The 25,237-nt window shown below is 36.0% G+C and overlaps 1 protein-coding gene across 50 annotated transcripts in view; it reads left to right on the forward strand.

Annotated features, from left to right (window-relative positions):
- Positions 1-25,237, forward strand: part of SETD5 (SET domain containing 5) — a 72,772-nt gene that overhangs the window by 14,421 nt on the left and 33,114 nt on the right. For 3 of the 50 annotated variants that reach the window (XM_071212188.1, XM_071212189.1, XM_071212181.1), the window contains 9 exons: positions 11,614-11,671; positions 14,285-14,471; positions 15,300-15,524; positions 18,829-19,021; positions 19,304-19,409; positions 19,794-19,945; positions 20,291-20,349; positions 20,823-21,010; positions 24,987-25,229. In XM_071212188.1, the coding sequence (XP_071068289.1) occupies positions 18,930-19,021; positions 19,304-19,409; positions 19,794-19,945; positions 20,291-20,349; positions 20,823-21,010; positions 24,987-25,229 (840 nt within the window). In that variant the 5' untranslated portion in view covers positions 11,614-11,671; positions 14,285-14,471; positions 15,300-15,524; positions 18,829-18,929. Of the gene's footprint in view, positions 1-11,613; positions 11,672-14,284; positions 14,472-15,299; positions 15,525-17,161; positions 17,211-17,700; positions 17,776-18,828; positions 19,022-19,303; positions 19,410-19,736; positions 19,946-20,049; positions 20,091-20,290; positions 20,350-20,822; positions 21,011-21,957; positions 21,997-24,986; positions 25,230-25,237 lie in introns of all 50 variants that reach the window. The other 47 variants (XM_071212175.1, XM_071212172.1, XM_071212176.1 and 44 more) reach the window with 32 other exon arrangements.

Raw genomic sequence — 25,237 nt, forward strand, 5'->3', positions numbered from 1 at the left:
CCTGCATTCTTGTCAGCGGCACGGGGAATCTGTGTCTTTTTTGTTGCATTATCTTGCTGCCTCAGCTCTCTGTGTGTGTGGCCCACTCATCAGCAGGCTGTACTTTTTTCACACAGGCGGCTCTCCTTGAGGGGCGCACTCCTTGCACTTGGGGCTACTCTACGCAGGGGACACCCCTGCGTGGGCCAGGTGGCCACACAGGTCAGGAAGCCCTGGGTTTGAACCCTGGACCTCCCATATGGTAGGCTGACATTCTATCAGTTGAGCCAAATCCTTTTCCTGATGATCTGTTTTTCTTTAGGTTTCTTTGCCTGGAACCGCCTGGATCTGGAAATAGGGATAGAGAAAGGAAATAGATAGGTTTGTTTTGGAAGATAGCCATTACTAGAATGATTGTAAATTCTGGCTTCCTTGGTATAAAAGTAAAAAAAAAATAAGCAGTTAATTGTACTCTTCCGAAAACCTATAACTTACTCTTCAGTCAGTGACAGGCATCCTATATCCCAGACTGGCTGCAATTCAGGAAAGGGCATATATATAGAACAGAGACAGACCTATGAGTCCCTAGAAATTTTACATCAAATTTTGTCTCTTTTTCTGAGGAAATTATTCATAATTTTTATCAGATTCTCATGGAAGTCTGTGGTCACCCTGCAAAAAGGTTAAGAACTACAGGTTCCTTAGGATTGGACTCCTCAGAGAATAATAGGTACTAGACTCCATTGATTATTTTGCCTGAAAAAGTGCCCCCTACCTCTTTTATGTATTTGAATAAGCACCATGATGTTCATCTGTAAACACAGTTGTTTTTCTTATCATAAAGAAATGGTCTGAATTCCATTTTTATTTTTGAAAATTCAAATAATTTTCTTCTAGAGATTGAAGCCTATTTAGTTTTACTTATTATCTTAGCATAGATACACAATCTGCTGTACCTGATAAGCTCAATAATTTTTTCAAAAGAAAATACTTTTAAGGAAATGAAAAAAGGAAGGCATTAATAGCAGGTCTAGAAGTCAAGATATGCTGAAGAATTTGTACTTCCAGAGAGTAAGGAATGGTGACTAGCGGTTCCTAAACGTTTGTCTTCAACATTTTTGGTTAGTAGATTAGTATTTTGGCAATAGTTTGATAGCCAGATAAACATTTATTGTAGGTCCCCTCAAAGAATAGATTAAGGCAAATACTGCCTCCTTTGACCAGTTCGCTAAAGTAAATAGGATTGGTAGGAACTCACCTAAGTATCTGTGGTCAAGTAGTAGCTAAGAAATACTAATTTGAAATCTACTAGAGAAACAGTAACAAGCTAGTTAAACCAGGACCAATTTTTGAATATTGGTACTAGGGCAAATGAAGAATTAATGTATTTCCTTCTTGCTTTCATACACAGATGAGAGAAGAGTTGGAATTTAAAATGTGAAAAGCAGTCTTGACTCTTAGTGGATTCTTAAGGAATCTTAAAGCCATTAAAGAGCCATCGGTCATGTTTTAGAATTCTGGGGTGTGTATGAGGATATCTTGCTTTCAGAGGTGGGTTTTTCATGGTGGTTTTGCTCACTAGGTCTAAGCAGGGAGGGGTCTTCTTTGTTTCCCTTTTTTGTCACCCTTAGTATCACCTGATATACTTAACTGAGTATAAATTGTTATTCTTATCTTGGCTAATGATAGATAATAGTCCTTAAGGACATAAAGTGAAAGGATCCTATGGAGAAGTGTTGCCGGTTCTCTGTAAACATTATTCTTGGACAATCGGCCAGGAGTATTGGATCTGCTTTGTTAACAAATTTATAGTATATTTTTTTACTCTGTTTTCCTAATTAACAGATAAATATTTTTATACTTTCAAAAAACAAAATTTCATCCAAAATTATTGGGAACCACTCACTACTCTAAAGTAAGAGGAAGTCTGTAAGAGATTTGTTAAAATCTGGGACATGGAATTTTTAAAAATGTTTTTATATTGGCTATCACAGCATTCAAAAACTATAATGTTCAGTGTTTGGAAATAGTTTACTCAGGAAAAATGTTTTTAAATAGAAGATGTTTTAACAAAAGAAGTAGTAAAATGATACATGGAAACCTAAAATGCTTTGTGTTTTACTCTATAATATTCCATGCCAAAATTTATGACTCTGCTTGGAGTTATATGGTTGAAGAGCTATGACAAACTCTGATATGACAAGAAAACAAGATATGATTAAAGAAGACAATAAAATAACTATAGTAGTGTCTCTTTGAGTTGGTCACTGTTTTCCTTCCTGTTACTTTTTAATTATAAATTATTCTAGGCTTATTTTCATTATTATAAACATAGTTTATAGTAAGTTAGTAGTACTAGAATGTGTTAAATATATTTGTATTGACTGTGATGTGGGCCTATTTTCCAGTAACTGGATTTTAAGATGTGTATGCGTCATAGTCAAATAGGAATCATCCATACACATCCCAGATGTTTTTGTTCAATGGCATGCTTCATTATTACTGAGTTACTTTCCCATTGGAAAATAAGCCTCAGTGGTCATTTGCCCTAAATTTGTCAACACTCTAAGACTTTCTTAATTCTAATTTACTACTGAAAGTGAGGAGAACAACTGTTCACTAACCTCATATCTGGAGCCATCTCTTATATGGACTATCACATTCCCTTTATCTACCTGCTTTGGTGTGTTTTTCTCTCCTATGTTTTACCCTTTTTTATATATTGACATCCAGCATATATAGGAATGCTTTGTCACAGCTGTGGGTCATGTTTATGCTTGCAGTTAGCTCTGCTATAAGGAATTTGCATTCCCAAGAATGCAGTAAATTTTATCACAAAACTCATTAAAAATAATGGCTTACAATTATTTTTTTCTTAGGACATGTCAATGATTAAGACATTTTAAATAGCCATAAATGTATAGTTACAAAACCTAAATATTCAACAGATCTAACAATAGATGGAGTGCATTTAGCTTTTTATTCATCTTAACTTTTGTAAAAAAAATAATGAACTTTCTTTCCTTATCATCACGACCATATCATTATGATAAGCAAAGTCCCTTTTAGATATTCTTATCACCCATTGTTATGATAAACAAAGGACAGTTACACTCAGGAAAGATATGATGTGCACACTGACATTTCTGGGATTTGCTATAAAATAACCCTGGCACAGGTTATATGTTAAATAAGATTAGCCATGAGTTGATTATAGATTGAAGCTGAGTAGTGATCATGGAGATTATCTGTGGTTTTCTCTGGTTTTGTATTTGTTTGAAAATTTTTCTTTTTATAAGCTTTTTAAAAAATAGATACAGGAAATTGGATAGATGATGTGAATGAAATTTTGAAAGTGGAAATTTTGTTAGTTAATTAACAAGGTCTTACTCTATTCAGGCCAAGGAGTTTGAACCAACCCAGTAGCATTAGTGAGCCATGGCTAATAGTAGAATGATATGATCAATGTTATATTCTAGAAGGCTTAATGTCATGTAAGACTTATAGAAAGGGAAGCAGATGTTGCTCAACTGATAAAGTGTCCTCCTGCCATATAGGAGGTCCAGGGTTTGGTACCCAGGGCTCCTGGCCCATGTGGTGAGCTAGACTATGCACAGTTGCACAGTGCTGCTGTGCTCCAGGTGTGCCGTGCCACATAGCGGAGGGCTGAGCCACAGGCAAGGAGAGCCACCCCATGCAAAAAAAGCACAGCCTGCCCAGGAGTGGCACTGCACATAACACAGAGCTGATGCAGCAAGATGACACAACAAAAAGAGACACAGATTCCCGGTGGTACCTGACAAGAATGCAGGTGGACACAGAACACACAACAAATGGACACAGAGAGAAGACAACGGGGAGAGGGAGAAGGGGAGAGAAATAAATAAAAATAAATCTTAAAAAAAAAACAGAACTGCAAAACAGATTAGAGGGTTGAGAGCCTAGAGATAGTGAGACCACTTCATTGCTCTGATGTAACCCTTGGAATCATAAAGCCCCTGGCAACCGCCAGTCTGCTTTCTTTCTATAAACTTATCTATGCCTGATATTTCATACAAATGGGATCATGCAGTATGTGACCTTTTGTATCTGGCTTCTTTCCCTTAGCATAATGTTTTCTAGGTTCATCCCCTTTATAGCATGTATTAGTACCTCATTCTCTTTTGTGATTGAATAATATTCCATTATAAGCATTTGACATATTTTGTTTTTCCATTTATCTATTAATGGACATTTGGGTATTTTCCTTTTGGCTGTTGTGATTAGTGCTGCTCTGAACATGCTTGTAGACATTTGAGTATTCATCTTTTCAGTTCTTTTGGGTATGTACCAAGGGATGGAATTGCTGGGTCATCTGGTAGTTCTCTGTTTAACTCTTGGAGAAGCCACTTGTTTCCCACAGTGGGTGAACCATTCCACATTCCTACCAGCAGTGTATAAGGGTTCTAATTTTTCCACGTCCTCACCACGCTTATTTTCCTTTTTTTATTATTATCGCCACCCTAGTGGGTGAGTGGTTTTAATTTGTATTTCCTTAATGATTAATTGGATTGAGCAATTTTTCATGTGATTTTGGCTATTTGTATATATTCTGTGGAGAAATGTCTATTCAAGTCTTGACTCCATTTTTAAATTGCATTGTCTTTTTGTTGTTGAGTTAGAACAGAGCTTTAATAACCATTTAGAAAGGAAAATCTCAGGTCTTGTAGATAGTTTACTTGCATTTTTCAGTAAGAATCCTACAGATGCCAGCTAGATTACAGATGGCTAGCACAATTTGTTTTGTCATTACAGGAAGAAGAAATTTAGTGCTTGGTGCATTCTGTTTTTAAAAGAATTGAAAGTTATCCAGTGAGACAACTATAAGAAGATACTTTGGTTTTGAAATACTGCTTTTATGCTGTCTTCTTTTGAAGATTCCCAGCCCAAATTTAGTGAAAAAGCAACTGAGATCTCCTATTTAGTATGTGAGAATTTTAGAGGATAATAAAAAACATTATCACATAATTGTTGCGAATTTGAAGTTAACTCTTATTTTAGGGTTTTCCTTAACAATTGAGAATTTTGTAAGGAAAGAACTGCATGAGAAAAGTTGGAATTGAAATTCTTTTAACTCTTATAGGAAAATTTAGCCTTCCTGCCGTGAATTGGAATGTTTGTGGGAGTGTGAAGTGATATTAACTTTTGGGAGGGTGGTTTGCATCAGTTAAATATGCTCATGCCATTCTAGCAGTTCTGCTTGTAGAAATTTATCCTGAGGAAATGTTTGTACACATGTATAAATAAGGCATATGTTCATAACCTTTTAGTGCTGCATTGCTTATTTTATGGAAAATTAACATCAATCTAAACATCCACCTGCAGAGGATCAGTTTAAATTATAGTAGATTCATAGGATAGAATACTGTGCCACCATTTGAAGAGGAAGAAGTAAATTTGTACATACTCATACAGAAAGATGCCCAAAACATTCCTTAAATGAAAAAAACACATTACAGAGCAATAGGGTTAAATTCCTTCACTGCTGTATATTTCGCCACCTGGTATGCCAGGTAATCACAAAACATGTATGGTCAGGTTCTTTTCTTTTGTGTTTTCAGAGTTCTTGCTGACTATTGGCCTTCGTTCTTCATAGAATTTTCCATGAGACCAATGATAAGCTTTGTCTAAAGCATCTTAAGGTTTTTTGTGTGTGTTTTTTTGTAAACCTGTTTCTATAAGCAACTCTTCTGTGTCACTGGTAAACTAATGGTTTGGATTTTCTTTTCCTTTAGAGGTGAGTGTTGGTTTCCCTTCAGAATTTGACTCATTAATTGTAAAGGCAGGCATTAGGTTTATTTATGCCATTATGGTTGTGAAAATGCAACTTTTGGCACATAGGCAAACCTAAAGAGCTTTCAAAAATTACCAACGTTCTCCTACTTGAATAAAAGAAACGTCTTGGGAAACGGACTTTGGCCCAGTGGTTAGGGCGTCTGTCTACCACATGGGAGGTCCGCAGTTCAAACCCCGGGCCTCCTTGACCCGTGTGGAGCTGGCCATGCGCAGTGCTGATGCGCGCAAGGAGTGCCGTGCCACGCAAGGGTGTCCCCCGCGTGAGAGCCCCACGTGCAAGGAGTGCACCCGTGAGGAAAGCCGCCCAGCATGAAAAGAAAGTGCAGCCTGCCTAGGAATGGCGCCGCCCACACTTCCCGTGCCGCTGACGACAACAGAAGCGGACAAAGAAACAAGGCGCAGCAAATAGACACCAAGAACAGACAACCAGGGGAGGGGGGGAAATTAAATAAATAAATAAATCTTTAAAAAAAAAAAAAAGAAAGAAACGTCTTAAAATAGCACTTAACATAGCGTTTATACAGGGTAGGTACTCACTTCCTGCTTGTCAAATAAATGAAGGAAGGAGAAGAGGGACAAATCTAGATATTACAAATCACCAGAGCCAAGAATTTTAATCTTCTGTCTAACATAGCACCAATAATTGATATGTAATTTTAAAAATTAATAGTTTCAATTCAGATGTTGCTATCTAAAGTAGTGGTAATTGCTTTAATAAATAGGAAATATGTATTAAAATCTAAATTTTCTGTCTTCTTAACTCTACCACTGTGTGTGTGACTTCATACAAGTTAAGCTTTTTGGTGCTCTGCTTCTTCATCTGTAAAGTAATGAATTAGACTCTAAATACTAAAGCTAAATTTTTTATGAACTGGGGAGATTTTGCCTAAACTACTGAAAGAGTATACATACAGGTATTAATGCCTCAAAAACATACATATCACACTTTGTTCAAAGCAAGTAAAGTTGCTTTCCATTTTAGGGTTTGAAAAATGAAAGAGGCCTGAAGAAATAGACAAGTATAGAGTAGAAGTCTGTGGGGTTCTGTTGCTATCTAGTAGTGAATATTATCAGTCATGGCTGGTAAGTCTTTTAAAGCATATTCAGAGCCTCAAAACACGGTGAAACTGGACATTCACAAGATGATGTGAATATAGCTCTCCAAAGAGGTAAAATCAATCTAATTTTTATGAGTGTCACCTTTATTTGGTACTTAGAAATCTAAATTTTTCCTGATTTTTGTTAAGTATACAGAGTGCGTGCTTGTTTATTTTAGCAGTAAACGTCTGTTTATCATATTTTAATTGTGTTATAAATATTTCTTTTTCTTCAATGTCAACTTAAAATAATTTAGGATCCTAGTATTTGGTTTCATTGTTTATTGTTTGTATTATTATTCTACTACCCCCTCCCCCCCAACTACTACTAAGTAAACTTTGACCTCTGGTATTTGCTATTAATGAAATTTTTCATGGGGAAAGAAATTCTTAACTATGGATTAAGATAGGATTTTTTTTTAATTGGGTTTTTGTTATTTCCTATTCCTAGTCAGTTCAGAGCTTTTATGTGCATGGGTTTGTTGTACCAAAGCCCAGTAGTCCCAAAAGGGAATATAAATTAGGCAAAGGAGCCAAGGGATAAACAGCTGCTGAAGTAGAAGAGGGAAAAAATAAGCTTGTATTTTAACTCTTAAGTTAATAAATCATGATGTTTCCTTAGTCTATTTTAATGTTTGCCTCAACCATTATTTCTCTTTTCTTGTTTCTCTTCAGCCTTAAACTCATCCTAGATCCTTTGCCTGCTTTAACTTGCTTGTAAGCCTAACTTAACCTGTCTTAATTATATGAACTTATTTCATGGACCTTCTGAGCAATTTCTCCACCTAGAATTCATCTCCTTTTTCAAAAATTCCTATTTCTTATTATGTCTTCCAGTGCTTATAATATAATCTGTCTCTGTTTCATTCTTGTTTCCAAGATTTCTCTTTCCAGATTGTCTACTGTAGCAAATTTAAAATATACAGTATTGGAGAAGAGTAAAAATAATTTTTAACCATATTTAGGTTATTAGCGGCTAGTCTATCTGCACCTATGAGTCAACAGAACAGGTTTTATTCTTTCTGTTGTACAGATGAGAAAATGGAGACTTTGAGACAGTAAATGAATTGCCTAAGCTGGTTAGCTGGTGGCAACACCAGGATTCATAGAAAAATAAAGAAGGAAGAAACCCAGTGAAGATTTTACTTTGAGGAATTTAAGGTTCATCTATGTAAATGATTTTCCTTAATTCAGCAAACTAGTTACTAGAACTGAAGTTTCATAACTCCTGATATTACTTTTTCTTCCAAGATGAAAAGCTATATGGCAATGTATATATTTGCAGTGTTTTTACATTAGGTATTTTAGTTTGGGCCGGAGATAAAAGATTAAACTACTGCAGCTCCCATATGAGTTCTTAAAATAAGTTGGTTATGTACGTAAAATACATTTGTTTATTGCATTTTTAACTGTTCTGTGATTTAAAAATTAAGTTGAGGGTGGTAATCATCATGCAAAAGAAGCTTCTAATACTCTTTTCCCATCTCCCCTTTTCCTGTTTTGTAAAGTCATTCAAATGAAAGAAATTGATGAAGTATAGTTAAGTGTTTTAAGAATAAAGGTAGCCTGCATATATAACAAAGCTTTGAACAGTTGGTTAGAAATTGAATCTTAAAATTAATGACTTTTTTTTTAATCCTTGTTGAAATTTTTCTGAAATGTTTTCCCTCTTCTCTTTAATTATTTTAAATGTATTCATGTATTGGCCTATAAAAGATATCTAAAGCACTTCAGAATTATTCTGCATCTCTTCATTTTCGTTTAGTGGTATACATTTTGAAAAAATAGTAGATTGGGCTGAATATACTGATTTCAGGATGTTCCTATGTTAGTGAGTCCTAGTTTAAAGATTCTTTCAAAAGGAAGATACTTGTGGCTTCTAGCTAGTTGGAGTTTAGAAAACTGAGGCTTGTTGTATGTAATAGCTTTTGTTTAGTAAGTAAAAAGAACAAACTTACTATTTTATTTTATAGCAATACTATGTGAACAACCTGTTACTAGAACTCTAGGATAAATGTAGAGAGTGAGAAAGAAACCAGGCCCTGGGAAATGAAGATTCTAGGGGTGGGGTTAAATCAAGTATATTTTTAGGTTGAATTCTAAAATAGTAAGTTGTAGCTAATAAGATGAAAATAATTATTGACTCTTTTGTAAGTTCTGAAGTAATATTGTTATCCTTAAGAAATGTGGATGTTGTAAATAACGTTGTGATAACTGCTCAATCTACTTTTTATGTCAGCCTGAGTAATAATAGAGTTGCTATTTTTTTCTAATATGCCTTACCCTCAATTTAACATTGTCACATCATTTCAAAAATAGCTGTAAAATATACCTTTTGACCCTGAACTAGTGAGTGTGCATCTTTGTCCTTACTCTGAAATCTCATAATTTAGATTTCAAAGTATGAAAATCATACTTAAGAAAGCCTCTAGCTCTGAAAACTTCTTCATATGAGAGTGAGAAAAATAAGTGTAAAATTCCCATGTAAAAAGCTTGCTGTTAGTACGCTTGGAGAATTATATTCTTCATAAAAGTAAAAATGCTCATAGTCTCTTATTTAAAATTTTGATGATGAATAATGTGTATCTTAAAGCCAAAGGAATTAAAAGGGACATTTTGAGAATTTGGTTTCCATTTATAATATATCTAAATATATATTCACCAATGTGTTTTGTCAGAGACTGAAATTAAAGAAAAGAGAGATTTGGAGTTCTGGTGGTTTATGGAGTTGATCAGAGATTGCTCTTTGGCTGAGTTGCTGTCTGCATAGGCTGTTAACAATTGTCTCTCTGGCAGTAGATCTTGTTCATCAGGATTGCATCATTTCTGGGAGAATGGCCAAGGTCCACAGCCTCAGTACAAAGACTGTCTGAAGCATATGAGGCCTGTTCTCTTTCTAAAGCGGCACTCCTCTTCCTGCCAGTCCTCTTCACAGGATTACTGAATCAGACTTGTTCTGAATTTCTTTCAGTGGATTGGCTGTTTATTGGACTCTTGTCTCCCAGCTGCTTCCGGCTCACCTGGTTGATACAATTTCTTTCTCTGAAATCTCTGTTGGAATTGTTCTTAAAATACTTTTTGTTTGTCATCTCTGAGAGTGACCAGACAGATCACACAAGTCTGGTGCTTTAAGCAAGTCATATAGAGAGGAGACTATCAGAAAGATAGATTATTGGCCATTTCTGAACCCAGTTAAAAAAGACATATTATAAACCATTTCTGGCATATTGTGTTTAACAGTCTTTTCCCTAGAAACTATTTACATGGAGATTCCTCAAAAGATAGTACAGGGAGATGGCTGGTTCTTGATCTGCTTCTAAATCTAAGAACATCCCAATGTGCTCCTGTAGAGTTTGATGAATTTTTCTGGAAATAGTTAAATTGATATGACATTGAAATTCTGGTGCATTCATTTTCCCCCTACTGTACACCCATATACTTTTTTCTCTTTTCTCCTCCTGTCCTTCCTTATTTCTTATTTTTTACTTTCTTCTTTGCTTTTGCTTTAAGGATGAATATACTTGATTTATTTTGTATTATTTTTTTGCTCATTTCTGTGTTTTCTTCAATACCTTTTATTTTTATAATACTTCTTAGTATACCCTTTTAATGTTGTTTCTAAAGTATAGTTCATTTTCCAGTTTTTTTTTTTAATTTAGAAATTCATAATATAGGAACATAAATAGTGCGTATCTCCTCTCTAATGCTTGGTAACTAGAATTTCATGAACAGCTCTTTCCATGAATATGATATTATTAACATTTCAGGTGTTAATAACTCATTCTGTCTAATGTTAAATTTGACTTCTTTGAGAAGTCACTGAACTTAAGGGGAATTACCTGTTTTTCCCTAAAAGTTCTGGGGGTTTTGTTTTGTGATTTTTTTAGGTACTGGAGACCAGAGATTGAATCCAGGACTTCTTATGTAGGAAACCAGCACTCAACCACTGAGCCACAACGGCTTCCCTGAGTTGGTTTTTCCGTTTGTTTTGCTTGTTGTATATTTTTGTTTTTTCTGGAGGCACTGGGAACCGAACCTGGGACCTCTCATTTGGGAGGTGGGCACTCAGCTGCTGGAGCCACATCCACTCCCATCACCTATTTTTCTTTCTTTTCGGAGAGTAGAAGGTGAATTGTTGGCTTCTCTTTCAGCATATTTCCATTATGGAATTGACCTAAAATAGAACTGACTCCTTTTATCACAAGAGAATGAGTAGGATGCAGTGAGGAAAAGAAGTAATATTGAGGGGGGGGGGAGTAATATGGAATTGCACCTAAAATAGATGATGATAGGCCCTTGTCAGTCTGGAGAGCAGCTTGGAGATTTGATTTTTTAAAAAGCCTCTGAATTTGGAAAGAGGTCATGAGAGAGATAGAAGAGATCCCTTGAGAAGTGGGAGATAATTCCAACTTGAAGGGAAAGAGAAGAATTCGCCACTTATGTAATAAGGTATTTACCACTTAAGTTAAAGATCACTTCCTTCCCCCACCCTTTGTTTAGGTTCTGGCTTTGCAGAAAAATAAGATAGAAAGGTTGAAGACAAAGATAAAGTACTAGATGGAAAATAGGTTGATAAATAAGGCATTGCAAAGAAATAAAACAAGCAAAATTATATTAAAGTACGATTTCCATAAAATTCCATTCTGTGTGCCCATCAGTGTTATTTTCTTTCTATACTAATTTGTGTCTTAACTTTTTCTAGGTTCAGAGCTACTGGCAGATAATTTTTTGGGACTTCATATTCAGAGGTCTATAAAAAGGTGACTAAACCAAATAAATTATTTCTTTTTTACATTTTAAAGAATGCTAAAATCATAAGTTGAGATGATGGTGGATGGCCATTCATTCAGTAAATATCAGGTACCCACAATGTGGGAGTTAATTCTTTTCACTCTCTCTAGGACATATCTCCTCCAGAGTATGATAAATTAATAACTACTAAACTTGAATATCTATACTAGGAATCTCTTGTCTAGGTTTATTAAACTAGAGTGATTATAGTACAATAATATTACATATAGATGATCTGTTAAAGGTTCTCCAGTTAATATTTTAATATCTACATTTTGCATAGGGAGTTATTTAGGAAAGGAACTCTTCTCAGGGTTAGAATCAGATGACCAAGTTAAGCTATTATGAGTGCCTTCATCAGAAGAACAAGTCATATAAAATAAGACAAAAGGAAAATGGAGGAATTAATGAAAGAAAAATTTATGGTTAGCTACTTAATGTTTCCTAAAGTTGTTTATCAATTATCCAAAATAGCTGGCCTGGGTTTCCATTAAGGAATGAAGAGATCATCTTTGTTCATTCATGAAAGAGATACTATCTGAAGTAGTGTTTCTATCTTTTCTTTTTTAACATATCATCTAAAAATTATTTTCAGAAAAAACTACCAGCTCAGGTTCATAAGTTGTCTTTTACCTAAAGTCCACGTTTTTTAATTGGCAAATAACAGTAGTGATTGTGACAAAGGGTTTTTAAGGGCATTGGGTAACCTTTTTTGTCCCTTACTGAAAGTGTGACACATGATTCTGATTCCCTGTACTGGTCAAGAGAGGTATGATCATTATTGGACTTTTCTTCTGATTATTCTGGTCAGGTAACTTCTAGGCTTTTTTTTTTTTTTTTTAATCCTAACTTTACAGCGATACCTAGAATTAAAGAAAGAGTTGGAACCAACAATCCCCAGTATTTTAACTATGTCCTTTGGGCTTAATTGATAAGTGCTTTCTGTTCTGTCATTTGTAAACTTTATTTTAATTTCTATATGCTTGGGAGATGAACTGTCTCCATCTCCCTTTGTATACATTTATTGTTACCATCCATTTATTTGTTACCCTATGTGTAGGATAGGCCCAAAGGCAGAAAGTTTTATCAGTCACTTTTATGAGCTTCAAGGAAGTAATTGATTAGGTTTGTCTTCCTTTGCACTTTAGTACCCCCCAAGTCTCGCAATATGTCACCTCTCTTTTGGACCAGATATGTTACTACACCCAGATTTGAGAATTCTAGATTCATTTGGTGAGATCCATTGCCAGGAGATCTGCTTGGTTTATATCTATTCTAACATTCTAAAAAATGACACAAAAGTAGTAATATTATCTTTAGGCAGTCTTAAAAAGTCTTTGCCTGATTCATCATTCACAAATAGTAGTCTTACCAACGTTAAGTTGTTTTATATATTAAAATAAGATTCAAGCATCTTAAATTGTCCATCTTTTAAAATTTGCATTAATCCCATGGATTAACTCAATATCATGTACTTTTCATTCCAGCTAGTTTTTGTTGTTGTTGTTTTAGTATCAGTAATGGTTTGACTTTTCTATTGCCTGCCTTACCATGAATCAATGTCCTGCTTTTTTGTATCTTCCTCTTTTTTTGGCAAAAATCTATTAAATTTGGGTCTTTTATTCACATTTACTTTGTTCCCTCCCAAATAAAATTATTGTTTCATCCTTTGAATAATTTTTACATTAATATAAAACCATGCATGTAAAACCCAACAAAAGTACACTTTTTCCCCTTTGCACTACACCCCAAATTCCTAAATCTACTTTAGCTTGCTTACACTTAGTTTGTGAGTCTTTCAGTTCCCAAATTCCATTGGTTTATGATACCAAATTGAGGTATTCTCAGTGCTTTTGCGTACAAAATTTCTAACCTTTATCATGAAACTTTATTCTTTGTGATTTGTGTGTTTATTCATATCTGGCAGTGTATATAATTTAGTATATACAGTTGTTAAGATAAGTCAGTTTCATCTTCCCCAAAATCACGGTTCAAATGAAATGGTATAAAAGAAGAGTGTTTTGTGACAAAGGAAGGCAGTAAGAAACGGCTATACTAAATCAAATATAAACAACAGTGTGATCTCTTTTATCATCATATTTAATTGGAAAGAAATAATGTTATTGACTGCACGTAATGCTGCATTTATTTGTGACCCAGAGAATAAATTAAATTGAAGATCTTGAATTGTTAAGGAATTTTAGTTAAATTAGAATATATCTAATTTAACTATCCTATATCCTAATACCTATTAGTTCTAATAAGTCCTAAGCTGCCAGAAAATTTTGTTGATAGTGGTAGAATAGGAGAAATATGCCTATTTTGAGAAGGCAGTCTATTACTTTCCCTTTGGCAAAAAAAAAAAAATAGGAATGAAAAGAGCGTAACTTTGCTTTACCTCACTTTGTTGAATATTAATGAAGTACCTAGTAAACATAGGACAATGAGTAGATCCCATGCTGTGCTTGTTTCAAAGTTATCCCTCAAAGACCTTGTTCAAAAAAGGGGAAGAAAGATTGAATAAGATTTAGGATAAATTTAAAGAACTGTTTGGTTACTGATATTTTCCTTTTCTGTGGCAGGATTCCTCATGTCCATAACATGTTGTTTGAGGCTCTGCAGCGCACCCCCACTCTCAGAGTGGTCAGTCTCCCTTAATTGGATCCCGTGATTTCCACTATCTGCTGGGTTGGACGTCATGAACATTGCAATCCCTCTGGAAGTCACCACACCAGATACATCCTACTCAGATATGGCTGCTGGATCAGAGTAAGTACTATTTCCTAGTTAGTAGGCGTATAATCAGTTTGTTTGGAGACAATGTTCTTTTGGATATCTGGGTATCTAATAACAAATATGTAGTATTTTCTACACTAAGCCTGTCCTATTGGTAGTTGTAAATTACGTTAGACCTTTCCCTTTTCCCCCAGAGAAACTGGAGGAAAAAAGGAATTGGGGGAGGAAAAGAACTTTTGGGGAGGGGTTTCTGGGCAAGTAATAGGATTAAGTTTGCAAAGTAGTGATTACATTTCTGTTTATTTTGAAGGGTGGGAAAGATTGAAATAAAGTAGGTGTCACTACCTGCTTCTGTATAGTTAATGATTATTCTGATGGAGGTAGATAAGGAGATGTTCTCCAACTGATTTTCCTTGAAGGCCTCTTCCTATGTACTTTTCATTGTTATTGAGTAAAGTGGCTAAAACTTGAAACTTTATATGGGCAGGTTACTTAGACCTTCTTCTGACATTTGGGGTAGAAAACATGGAGAGCAGTATCGTCTGTTCTTTATAATACCGGTTGCCTAGAAAGAGGACCTTCAAGATCAGTGGTACCAAACTTTTCTTTCACCTAAGAGCAGCTTTAGGAATTCAAAGTTTGTCACAAAACCCAATCCCTAAAATAGACTCTCAATTCTTGAAGAATTTAAATGACAGTGAAGGTAGGCCTTCATTATATAATTTTATTTATTATTCACAGTTTTAAAATTTTAGCTTTTTTTGTATCCCTTCTCTTTTAAGTTGTCCAAAATTCCCCCTGCTCACAGATTCCCCCTTTTGTCCTTTTACCTCCCTTGTACCCAATCTTCCTTGCTTACAGAAAGGAAGTGGAAGCCCCCTACCTTTCAAGACGAAGTGGCACTACACCAGGATGTGAAAGTCCAGCGAAAGAGACCCAAGGGGCCTAGGGGGCAGCACACCCCCAGAAGCCAAGTCTATTCCAGGCAGTACCAGGGATTAGGGTCTGGGCTGGAAAAATCCTGGTGTTTTGAATATGTTCAGGTCCAGTTCAGACTCTTGATCCCACAGCCACTTCTTGAGTGAGGTGGGTGTTGCTCTAATTCCCCTGTTTCTCTTGCCAGCTTCACAGGCCCTGGGGATTCTTCCCCCTTCAGCCACATAAAGCAACTGTACCAGTACTCTGGGTTCAACTGCATCCCTGATTAATAGTGGTTTTTCTCCTTAAAACTGAGAATATTATTTAAAAACATATGTATTTCTTCACAAAACCACCTAAGATTAAATTAGTACCTTAAAGAGGAAGACTTAAAAGAAAGCTTCCCTAAGAAGTAGTATTTCTGGGGTAGTCTATAATTGATCACAGGTTTTCGGGCTTATTGGCATATAAAAGGGAAGGAAGGTATGGGGTGGGGAGGAGCCTGATTGTGTTCCTTCCAGGAATTTTTTCCTGTGTGGTTTTGGGTTTGATTTTTGCATGCCAAAGAGAGTTCGCTATGCCAATAGCCAAAACTTCCTATTTTAGAACTGTTTGCCAAACAAAATACTTGAAAATTTTTTCCTGCATTTGTAGGTAGCCCAGTTACTATAAGGTCAACTGCTAATCTCCTACTATATAGATTGACTAACAATCTATATAGATAGACAGCATTAACATTTTGTGAGGAATTTCAACAAAGAGGTTAAATCAGTGCATTTTGGATTAATAGATAAGAAAATGACCCATAGCAATTATTCCTAAAACTGGCATCCTTCCCAGACTATAGCATATTAACTGCCCAGAAATGTAGCTAGAGGGTCCAGAAGTAGTTGCAAAAGTAAGAATACTTCTGGTCCAAAAGTTTGGCTGCAATGTTTCTGTTAACTATAGTGTACTTAGAATTTCCTTAAAGATTTTCATCCGTAATCTCCAAATGGGTTTCTTATGTTGTGGTCACAACTAATTACATTGTGATTCACTTAGTATTTCTACAAAGGGAGAGAATGTAAAAAAAATTAGCTATGTACTATTCTCTTAAGTAATTGATATTTGACAATACTTCATCATGCAAATGCCACTATGCTAGGCACTCTTAAGATTAAACCTGGTATGAAGGGCATCATACCCGATTATGTAAAAATCCTAGACCACACCTCATGGGATTTTTCATCTGATGGAAACAATGTGCAGTGTGCACTTTTTGTATATTTGTAGGAAAACCTGTAGATTTAACAAAAGAAGCAAAGATTTTTCTGAATTTAACAGAATTTCAGACATTTTCCAAGAGGGGTAACATCATAGCAGCAGGTTACATATTATACTTAGAACTGATGGAGCATATCTGCTGTAAGCATGGTTTCTATATATGTGTCCACCTGTCATAGTAATTCAAACATGGAATGACAGCTACAATTATATTTGCATTAAGTGGTTGGCTAATAAAGAGATGCTATCCTAACACTCCAGATTTTTTATTTATACTTTAAAATTTAGATTAGGGCTTATCTATGTCAGGGAATTTTCTCGAAAATCTTATAGTTATCTGCCAATCTCTAATGACTGTATTTGCTCAATGACTAATATTGGAAATTTCTGAGTTTCCTCATCAAAAGATATAAACTTATTAAATTTTAGTATTTGGCATATATAGCAATGTATATTAAATATTATGTTTGACTAGAAAGTATTTTGCAATGGGATGGCCTGTTAACCTCCACAGTCTACATTTTATTTTTATTTCCTAGACTTGCACATGAAGTGCATATGTTCAAATTTACCCAGTTTGGGAGATGGGTAAGATACAACCAACATAGCTCCATCTCCATGGCCATCTTTTATTTCATGCAACTTTCTTTTTTCCTGTCCCCGCCCTCCAGAAAAAAAAAGATAATCCATTCCTAATAATAGCTGTCATATTTCACCCCATGTGTCAGTGATATAAAAGCTCACAAATAAAAATCTAGAGCTTTTTGGAATACTTGTTTACCTAGTAATGTATCTAGTCAATTAACAGCATTGTGTAAAAATATTACTTTCTGTTAACTCTCCGTTATAGAAACTAAATTCTTCCTTCATTTTATTAATACTTATCTGCCTTTAGTGTCATTTAGAAAACCCCACCTATTTCCTCATACTCAGAGCTGATTGCCTTTCACTGAGCCATGTTCCAATTATCTTGGTGTGTTGTCCCGTCCCCCCTGCTCCCCGTTCCCATCTCGAAGACACTCTTTAAGTAATAAAAGCATGCACATCACTAACAGAGAATACTTTCCTATGTCTAAAGTTCTTCTTCACCTAGAAATTACCTTTGCTGGTTATTAATAAGATCCCTTCTCACAGTTTTGGAGCATATAACTGGGTGAGTTGGATGTGAATCTTGCAACTTTCTTTTATCCCTCACTTCTCAACTGACATTGCACCATGTTGAACTGCACACTTTATTCCTGCCAAGTACTGTATACTGTATATCTCCAAGCAGGAAAGATAGAAATTACTTGAAGCAGACAGTATGTACTATTTGATTCTCTAAAAGACCCACTGGTCTCTAAGGTTGAGTTTTGCTAGTTCTTGGAATTTCTAATTTGTGAATCTCTATTCTGATTAATTTAAATTACTTCGAATCCATTATTCAGTTTTGCAGTGTCATATATTCCTTTCCTTCAAAATTCCCTCAAACCTTTCCTGTTAACAATCAGAAATTTGTCCTTTGTCAGCTGTACCTTTTATTATCAAATAAAGGCTTACATTAAATTTCTAAATGTGAATACATTTGTAATCCTTTTATAATAAATTATGCTATAAGGGATTATTTTCCACTCAATGAAAATGCACAGATACTAAACTGAGCTTCTCATTAAGTCTGGTGACTTAAGATCTCATACTATTTTCTTTAAAGGTAGAATGTAATCCTCATTTCCAGGCCAAGAGGCATAGCAGAAAAAGCACAGGCTTTGGAGTCAGACAAAAATGGTTTCAAATCCTGGCTCTGTCATTGTGTAACCTTGGAAAAGCCACCTAATTTCATAGCCTCAGCTTCCCCTTTTGTAAAAATCAGGTGGTATTTACCATGTTTAGAGGTTGCAAAGTTTAAATGAATTCATATATATATATATATATATATATGTACATATATATACAGTACCTAGCAAATAGTGGGCAATTATAAAATGATTGCTGCTACTCCTGTTATTTGTCACCAGACTAATAGAAATTCCAAGTACAGTTTTGATTATTTTTAAGTTCCGTGGTATTACCATGCAGCTGTTAAATAATTATGTCCTTAATATGCTTGCATGTCATTGGTGGATGAGAAATTATTACTCGCAATTTTTTGAAAGGTGTTTGGGGGTTCATCAAGATAAGAGGTATGATAAATATAAGATGCCATTGTTTTTACCTGTACTTTCTTCAGGGTATCCTGTCTTGGTAGTGAATGGAAGAGGGCCTGGTCCCTGGGGCAGTGCAGAAGGCACTTTCATCATCTCACTCACTGCAAATGTCATGTGAGGTTTCATGGAAGTATTAAGAGATCCAATTAAGAAGAATAGTTCTGAGTCTAAACCAGCCCAGAGTGGCTTCTCTAGGGGAAACTCCCCGCTCAGCTGGTACGTTTGTGTTTGTCATTAGGGACACCTTGTATCCCAGGTGCCTGCCTTGAGACATCTGCCTGTACTGGCTTCATGTCACACACAAATTCACATTTAATAACACGCCTACTGTTATTTATAGGCTTAGTTCTGTTAATCAGATTGTTTCACAGAGTTCTTTCTCTTATTCTAGTGGCTGGTGGTTGTGGAAAGAGGAGGGGTTAGAATGGGAAGTAAAGTATTAGTTTAAGGGAAGATTAGGTGTTATGCTATCATGCGTTGCTTTTCGCCTTTGTGCAGCCCTGAATCTGTGGAGGCTAGTCCAGCAGTTAATGAGAAGAGCGTGTATTCCACTCATAATTATGGGACCACTCAGAGGCATGGGTGTCGAGGACTGCCTTATGCTGTGAGTATGCATTTGTTTCTCTCCAGAGCAGTGATTTTCCTGGAGTGTAATCCATTCTTATACATTGTGACTTTCTTGAAATGTTTATATGCAGCATGACGAAGTTGCCCCTTTTCCCTGCCTCCAGCGGACGTCTAGCCCTGCATCATTGTTCTTGTTTTTTATGTCCCAGTTGACCTTGGCATTTTGTTTTATCACTTTCCTGGTTGAAGCAAAAAAAAAAAAAAAAAGGGTACTACTTTCTTCTTTCTTTCCATATGTACCATACTTTAGGGGAGAGAGGGGCCAGTGTTTGGACACTGTTGATTTAAAAAATCTTATTTTCAGGATCATAATTACGGAGCCCCTCCTCCTCCGACACCTCCTGCTTCTCCCCCTGTCCAGACGATCATCCCTCGTTCTGACCTGAATGGCCTGCCGTCGCCCGTAGAGGAACGCTGTGGAGACAGCCCGAACTCTGAAGGAGAGACTCTTCCTACCTGGTGTCCTTGTGGTCTTTCTCAGGATGGCTTCCTTCTCAATTGTGACAAGTGCAGGTAAGATCATGTCTCATCTAAATTCAAGCCTGGGTTGCTGGGATTAGGGTTTCTTGTTAGTGGGGAAAAGCTCAAAGTATTCTTTCTTGTGTTTGTTAATGTAGATGATTCCTTAGTGCTCCTTGGCTCGAATTCTCTGCACTAGGTGAGAATTGCTGACAACAAGGAATGAGAAATTGATGTTAAAATTTTGAATTTGATATGAAATTTAATTTCCTGCAAACATTTGGTAGGTGGGAGGGTGGGGGTAGTCTATGCAGAGACACTTCTCCCATGTGTGCTATGATTATAATGCGTGCTGCATGCTTGTTGGAAGGACTACTTTAAGTTTATTTTCCTCTTTAGGGGAATGAGCAGGGGGAAGGTTATTAGACTTCATCGGCGGAAGCAGGACAACATATCAGGTGAGTTGAAGATGGGTGAGACCCACGTTTTGACATAAATGTTTTGTCATTTAAGTACTCATTTCAAAAACCCCTTTGAAGTTCCCTTGTCCCCTGCTATTTAGTGGAAAGGGATAGGTATCCTTTCAAGACTATTGTTGAGTTTCACCTGCTTTCTTTGAAACGATTTCTTTTTTTACTCTCTTCATGAATTAAATGTATCCAGAAATACCATTTTAGCCCTATGTTGATGAAAGTTTTCCTTGCTAGAACAAAAAAGGAAATCCCATATCTGTATTTCAGATTGAAGCAGTGAAACTTGGGGATTGAATACAAGAAAAAAAAATACAGTGTATAACAGGGTTTATGTGTTTAATGAATGAGTTAAGCAGAAATAATGACTTACTGGGTATGGCATAGATTTAAAGGAATACATGCTTTTTATGTGCTTTTGAGGCCATTGGTACAGCATAACTATGAAATTTTTTTTTCAGGTGGGGATAGCAGTGCAACGGAAAGCTGGGATGAAGAGCTTTCTCCTTCTACTGTGTTGTATACAGCAACACAACACACACCTACAAGCATCACCCTAACTGTTAATCGGGTTAGAAGAACCAAGCCCAAAAAGCGGAAAAAGAGTCCAGAAAAGGGTCGTGCTGCTCCAAAGACGAAGAAAATCAAGGTATGAAAGGCAAAAGTATCTTAAATAGAAATATACCTGAAATAGCTCAGATTTTGGAACAATAATGCACCACAACTCTTTTGAGAAGTTTGATCCAGATGTTGGAATGGCCACTTTTGCTCTAATTGCAAAAATTGGCTAATCTTTGTTATGTACATGTAGGCCAACCTCTCTTCTACCATACCATGTACCATCAGCACTGGCACCAACTTTCTCCTGTTCCAATCCCTATCCCAGGTATGAAATCCCAGCCCTACCTGGCACAACCCCCTCCCCGCCAATGTGTGCTGCAGCCTCCAGTCTAGGCCTTCCCCTATCTTATCTCCCTACTTCCTCAGGTCCAAAGCACAGTGTGAAATTCTTGTCCTAGTTACCTGCCTACCTCATGTCATTGAGTTGATTGTTTTTTCCTTGTTTTAAAAAAATCAGGAAACATTGCTTGATTGGTTTAGGCTTCCTCGGTGTTGTGGTCACTTTCCTGTATTCTCAACCTAAAAGTCTCCAGGAGAACCTCTTCTGTTTTGTGTTCTTTCTTCCCCATCAAAGCAACTTTGTTGCTCCTAGGTGGCTTACCCGTCCCTTTTTAAGGGGATTGGTCTTTGTCTCCTTCTTAATTTCAAAGATTGGTAAATCTGCAACCTTACTTAATTTTTTATTTACTTTTTCTTTTAAGTGTCAGGGGTACATATAAGGTTTAAGTGATGCATGCTCTTCCCTATTAATTACCTAGCTCCACAATCCAAAGTATTGGAATTAGTCTCAAGAATTTATTGGCTACCCCTATTATTCTTGATAATAGTTTGGGGAATTCCATTGTATTTGTTACCAAGAGAGAAGGGGACAGAATAGAATATTAGTTCTTATCTAGTTTTAGTCTCAAATAGATATAACTGTCATTCTTGGTACCAAGTTTTGTTTTGTTCTACTTGTTTTCCTCTTTGGGATAGGCATTTCGAGAGGGATCCCGGAAGTCCTTGCGGATGAAGGTAAGGGGTAATCTTCCCTGATGCTGTGTTTTACTTCACTGTGATCTTGCATATTGGTCAGCTTCTTTCCTGACATTGATGGTCTGGGAATCTTGGACTCTGCTTTTCATTAGTTTGTAAATGTTGCCATTCAGTTTTCAGAGAGCCTTTATCCAAAGTAGATTTTCTTGGCCATATTCTGAAATATGTTTCCTTTCTGTAATCAGCCTTCATTTATTGGTTTTTCATTAGCTGCTTTTTTGATGGGGAGGGCAGGGGGGATGGGGGAAGGGTAGGTGACATTTGCCAAACAAAATGAGGCTGATATGTTCTGTTGTGATTGGCCTCGACCTCAGGACTGAGGTTTTTCTGGTGGTGGTAGAGAATCTCTTGTGCACCCACCCTAGCACCATGTGGTCTTTAATCATCATCAGTTGGAAGGATAAATTTCATATTAGGAAAGCTGTATTGTTGATAGGAATTACTCTTCCTACTTGTGAACTGTTTTCTTCTGGCATATCTATTTGGTTTAGTAGACTCAGGTGATTCTAGAGTGTTTCTTTTCTTTGGTTTTCAAATAAAACAACTTCTGAAGCATGATTTTGGAAAGCGGTTGGAGAATAGAGAAATTGTGTGTAGTGGTTTAAAAGGACCACTGGATTATAAAAGAGTTTGCCAAAAGGAAATTGATTATACAGTCTGCTATCTTCCTTTACATATATATAAATATAGGAGGGCAACATAGGTCCAAATCATTACTTAGGACTTCAAAACATTTAATTAGAATTAAATTCTAGTTAATTCTATAAGTAGTTATATCCCTAAATGTGTAACTGATATAAAAGGATCTTTCCTATTGACAGTTGTATGACATAAACATTAAAATCTTTTGTGTAGATAATCTTTATTAGAATTGCTTAATGTGGAGCACCAATATGACTTGTGTTCTCAGAGCTGGCGGGTAGCATTTTATCTAAATTTTGAAGGCCTCACCTTGCTTATACCTACAAATAGACTTGCACATTCCTATGTAAGAGATGGGAAAGGACTTAAAGTTAAAGAGCATCAAAGACTTGGGATCTCTTAGAGTATAACATTATTTCTTTGCTAGATCCATCTCCTACAAGGGGCCTAGTTTTCTGGAACTGCCTCTTTTGTCTCATTTGCTTAGACGGGCCTTTAACTATATGGGGCAGACATCGTCCTGATCCCAGCTATTTAGCCCTTTTCTCTTTTATCAGCTAGCTATCTTAACTAACCTCCAGAGGTAATTCATCTTTGGAAAACCTTTTGAAAGCTATCAGCTGACTCTCCCAGAAAACTTTTTGCTGCTCATAAACACCAAAAGTTGCTTACAATTACAGGGTTTTGTCAGATCTTTCCATAGGCATGTTAAAGTTTAGACAAAAAAAAAAAAAATCTAGTGTTTTTATATTGATTCTGATCTCAGAATTCTAAGTTGTCACAAATCTTGAGTTTACAATTATTAGTAAGAACTCTACCAGAAATCTAGATGAGAGCCATAAGAATGGAAAACTTTATCATTTGGGTTTATAATCCTAGTCAGTAGATTGACTGCTAGAGAGTTAACATCTAAACCAGGGTTTCTCATACTCAACACAGTTGACATTTTGGACCAAGTAATTCTTTGTTATAGTGAGGATGTCCTATGAATTTTAGAATATTTACATCCCTGGCTTCTATGCGATCAAGTCCAGCAACACACACACATACACTCACCATTACCCCCAGTTGAGTATTACTGCTTTAGACCCACTGTGGATTTTACTCTATTCTTTGCTCAGCTGCTATGACTCAAGCAGGTGATACTTTGTTCTCACTTTGTTGGCCTTATGAGTGTCTTTAGACCCTTTTGTTTATTGTTCTGTCTTTTGGACTCTAGTGAGAAATGTTGAAAACTGGTATTAATTTTTTTCTTCCATTTCCCTGTTCCATGGGGAAAGGATGGTAGACGACAGTCGGTCAGCTACAGTGATGCAAAAGCGGTAAGAGAAAGCAGTTGTTAAAAATAGACATGAACATTTTCTGTATATTCACGGAAAGTATATTTAATTTGTTTATGCCTGCTTTTGTAAGTTTAGTGTGGACATGAGTTTTCAAGTAGCTTTGGTACTGCAGTGTCTTTTCTTTCCAGTCATTACTGACATTACATCATCAGTATCAGTGTTTGTTTTGTTTTCTACCGTAAGTTTTTAACACTGTGGAGAACATGTGTCAGACTTAAACTGTGTCTTTCTAACTCAAAGCACATATAGAACTGTTCCATTTAGGAAGGTGTTGCTGAGACATAATATTTTCTCAGTACTTTCACCATAGAAGGCAGTGTTTTTCCTAGACAAGTATAGCAAAGTACCTTTCAGCAGACATTTTTTAAACACCCCCTACCACCCTCTACCCATATTCTTTATTTCTTCAGAGTATTAATCTGTTTAAACTGTTGAAAAATGGAGTACTGAAAATATATACTCCAAAGATAGTATCTTTATGGGTGGTAAAGTTGTGAGCTGTCTATTTATTTGTGTCACATGTATTTTTAGAATGAACATACATTAATTGAGAAATGAAAATAATAAATAACAAGAAAAACATTCCTCTGAAGAGTAAAGTTTTTCCTATGAACTTAATTGATAAGAACAGAATTGATTTTTATGACTTAAAATTATCATAAAATCACATATTGGGATGGAACTATCATCCAGATAAATTTCTTACTTTATGAAGGGGAAACTAAGCTTCTAAGAAGTTGTATAAGGCTTCATAGCTCATTGGTAACAAAAATCATGATAAAAATCAAATACTCTGACTACCCCAGTCAAGTACTCTCTTCTGCCATACCAACTGCCAAGTGAAAACAAAAACAAATTTTCTCTAGAGACTCCGCCTGGATTCATGTGTGTCCCATCCCCCATCCCACTCCCGCACCCAACCCGGTCTTAACCATTTTTTTATATATGGACTCTCCTAACCTACCTGATCTTTGTTCTCTACAGAATTCTCCCTCTGAAGCACAGAATTTAGATGAAAATACAACTGAGGGCTGGGAAAATCGGATACGATTGTGGACTGATCAGTATGAAGAAGCCTTTACTAATCAATACAGTGCAGATGTACAGAATGCCCTGGAACAACATCTACATTCTAGCAAGGAATTTGTGGGCAAACCTGCTGTTCTAGACACTATTAATAAGACTGAACTGGCCTGTAATAATACAGTTATTGGTTCCCAAATGCAGGTAAGAAC

Source organism: Dasypus novemcinctus, chromosome 26 (genome assembly GCF_030445035.2).
Source record: "Dasypus novemcinctus isolate mDasNov1 chromosome 26, mDasNov1.1.hap2, whole genome shotgun sequence".
Classification (NCBI taxonomy): Eukaryota; Metazoa; Chordata; class Mammalia; order Cingulata; family Dasypodidae; genus Dasypus; species Dasypus novemcinctus.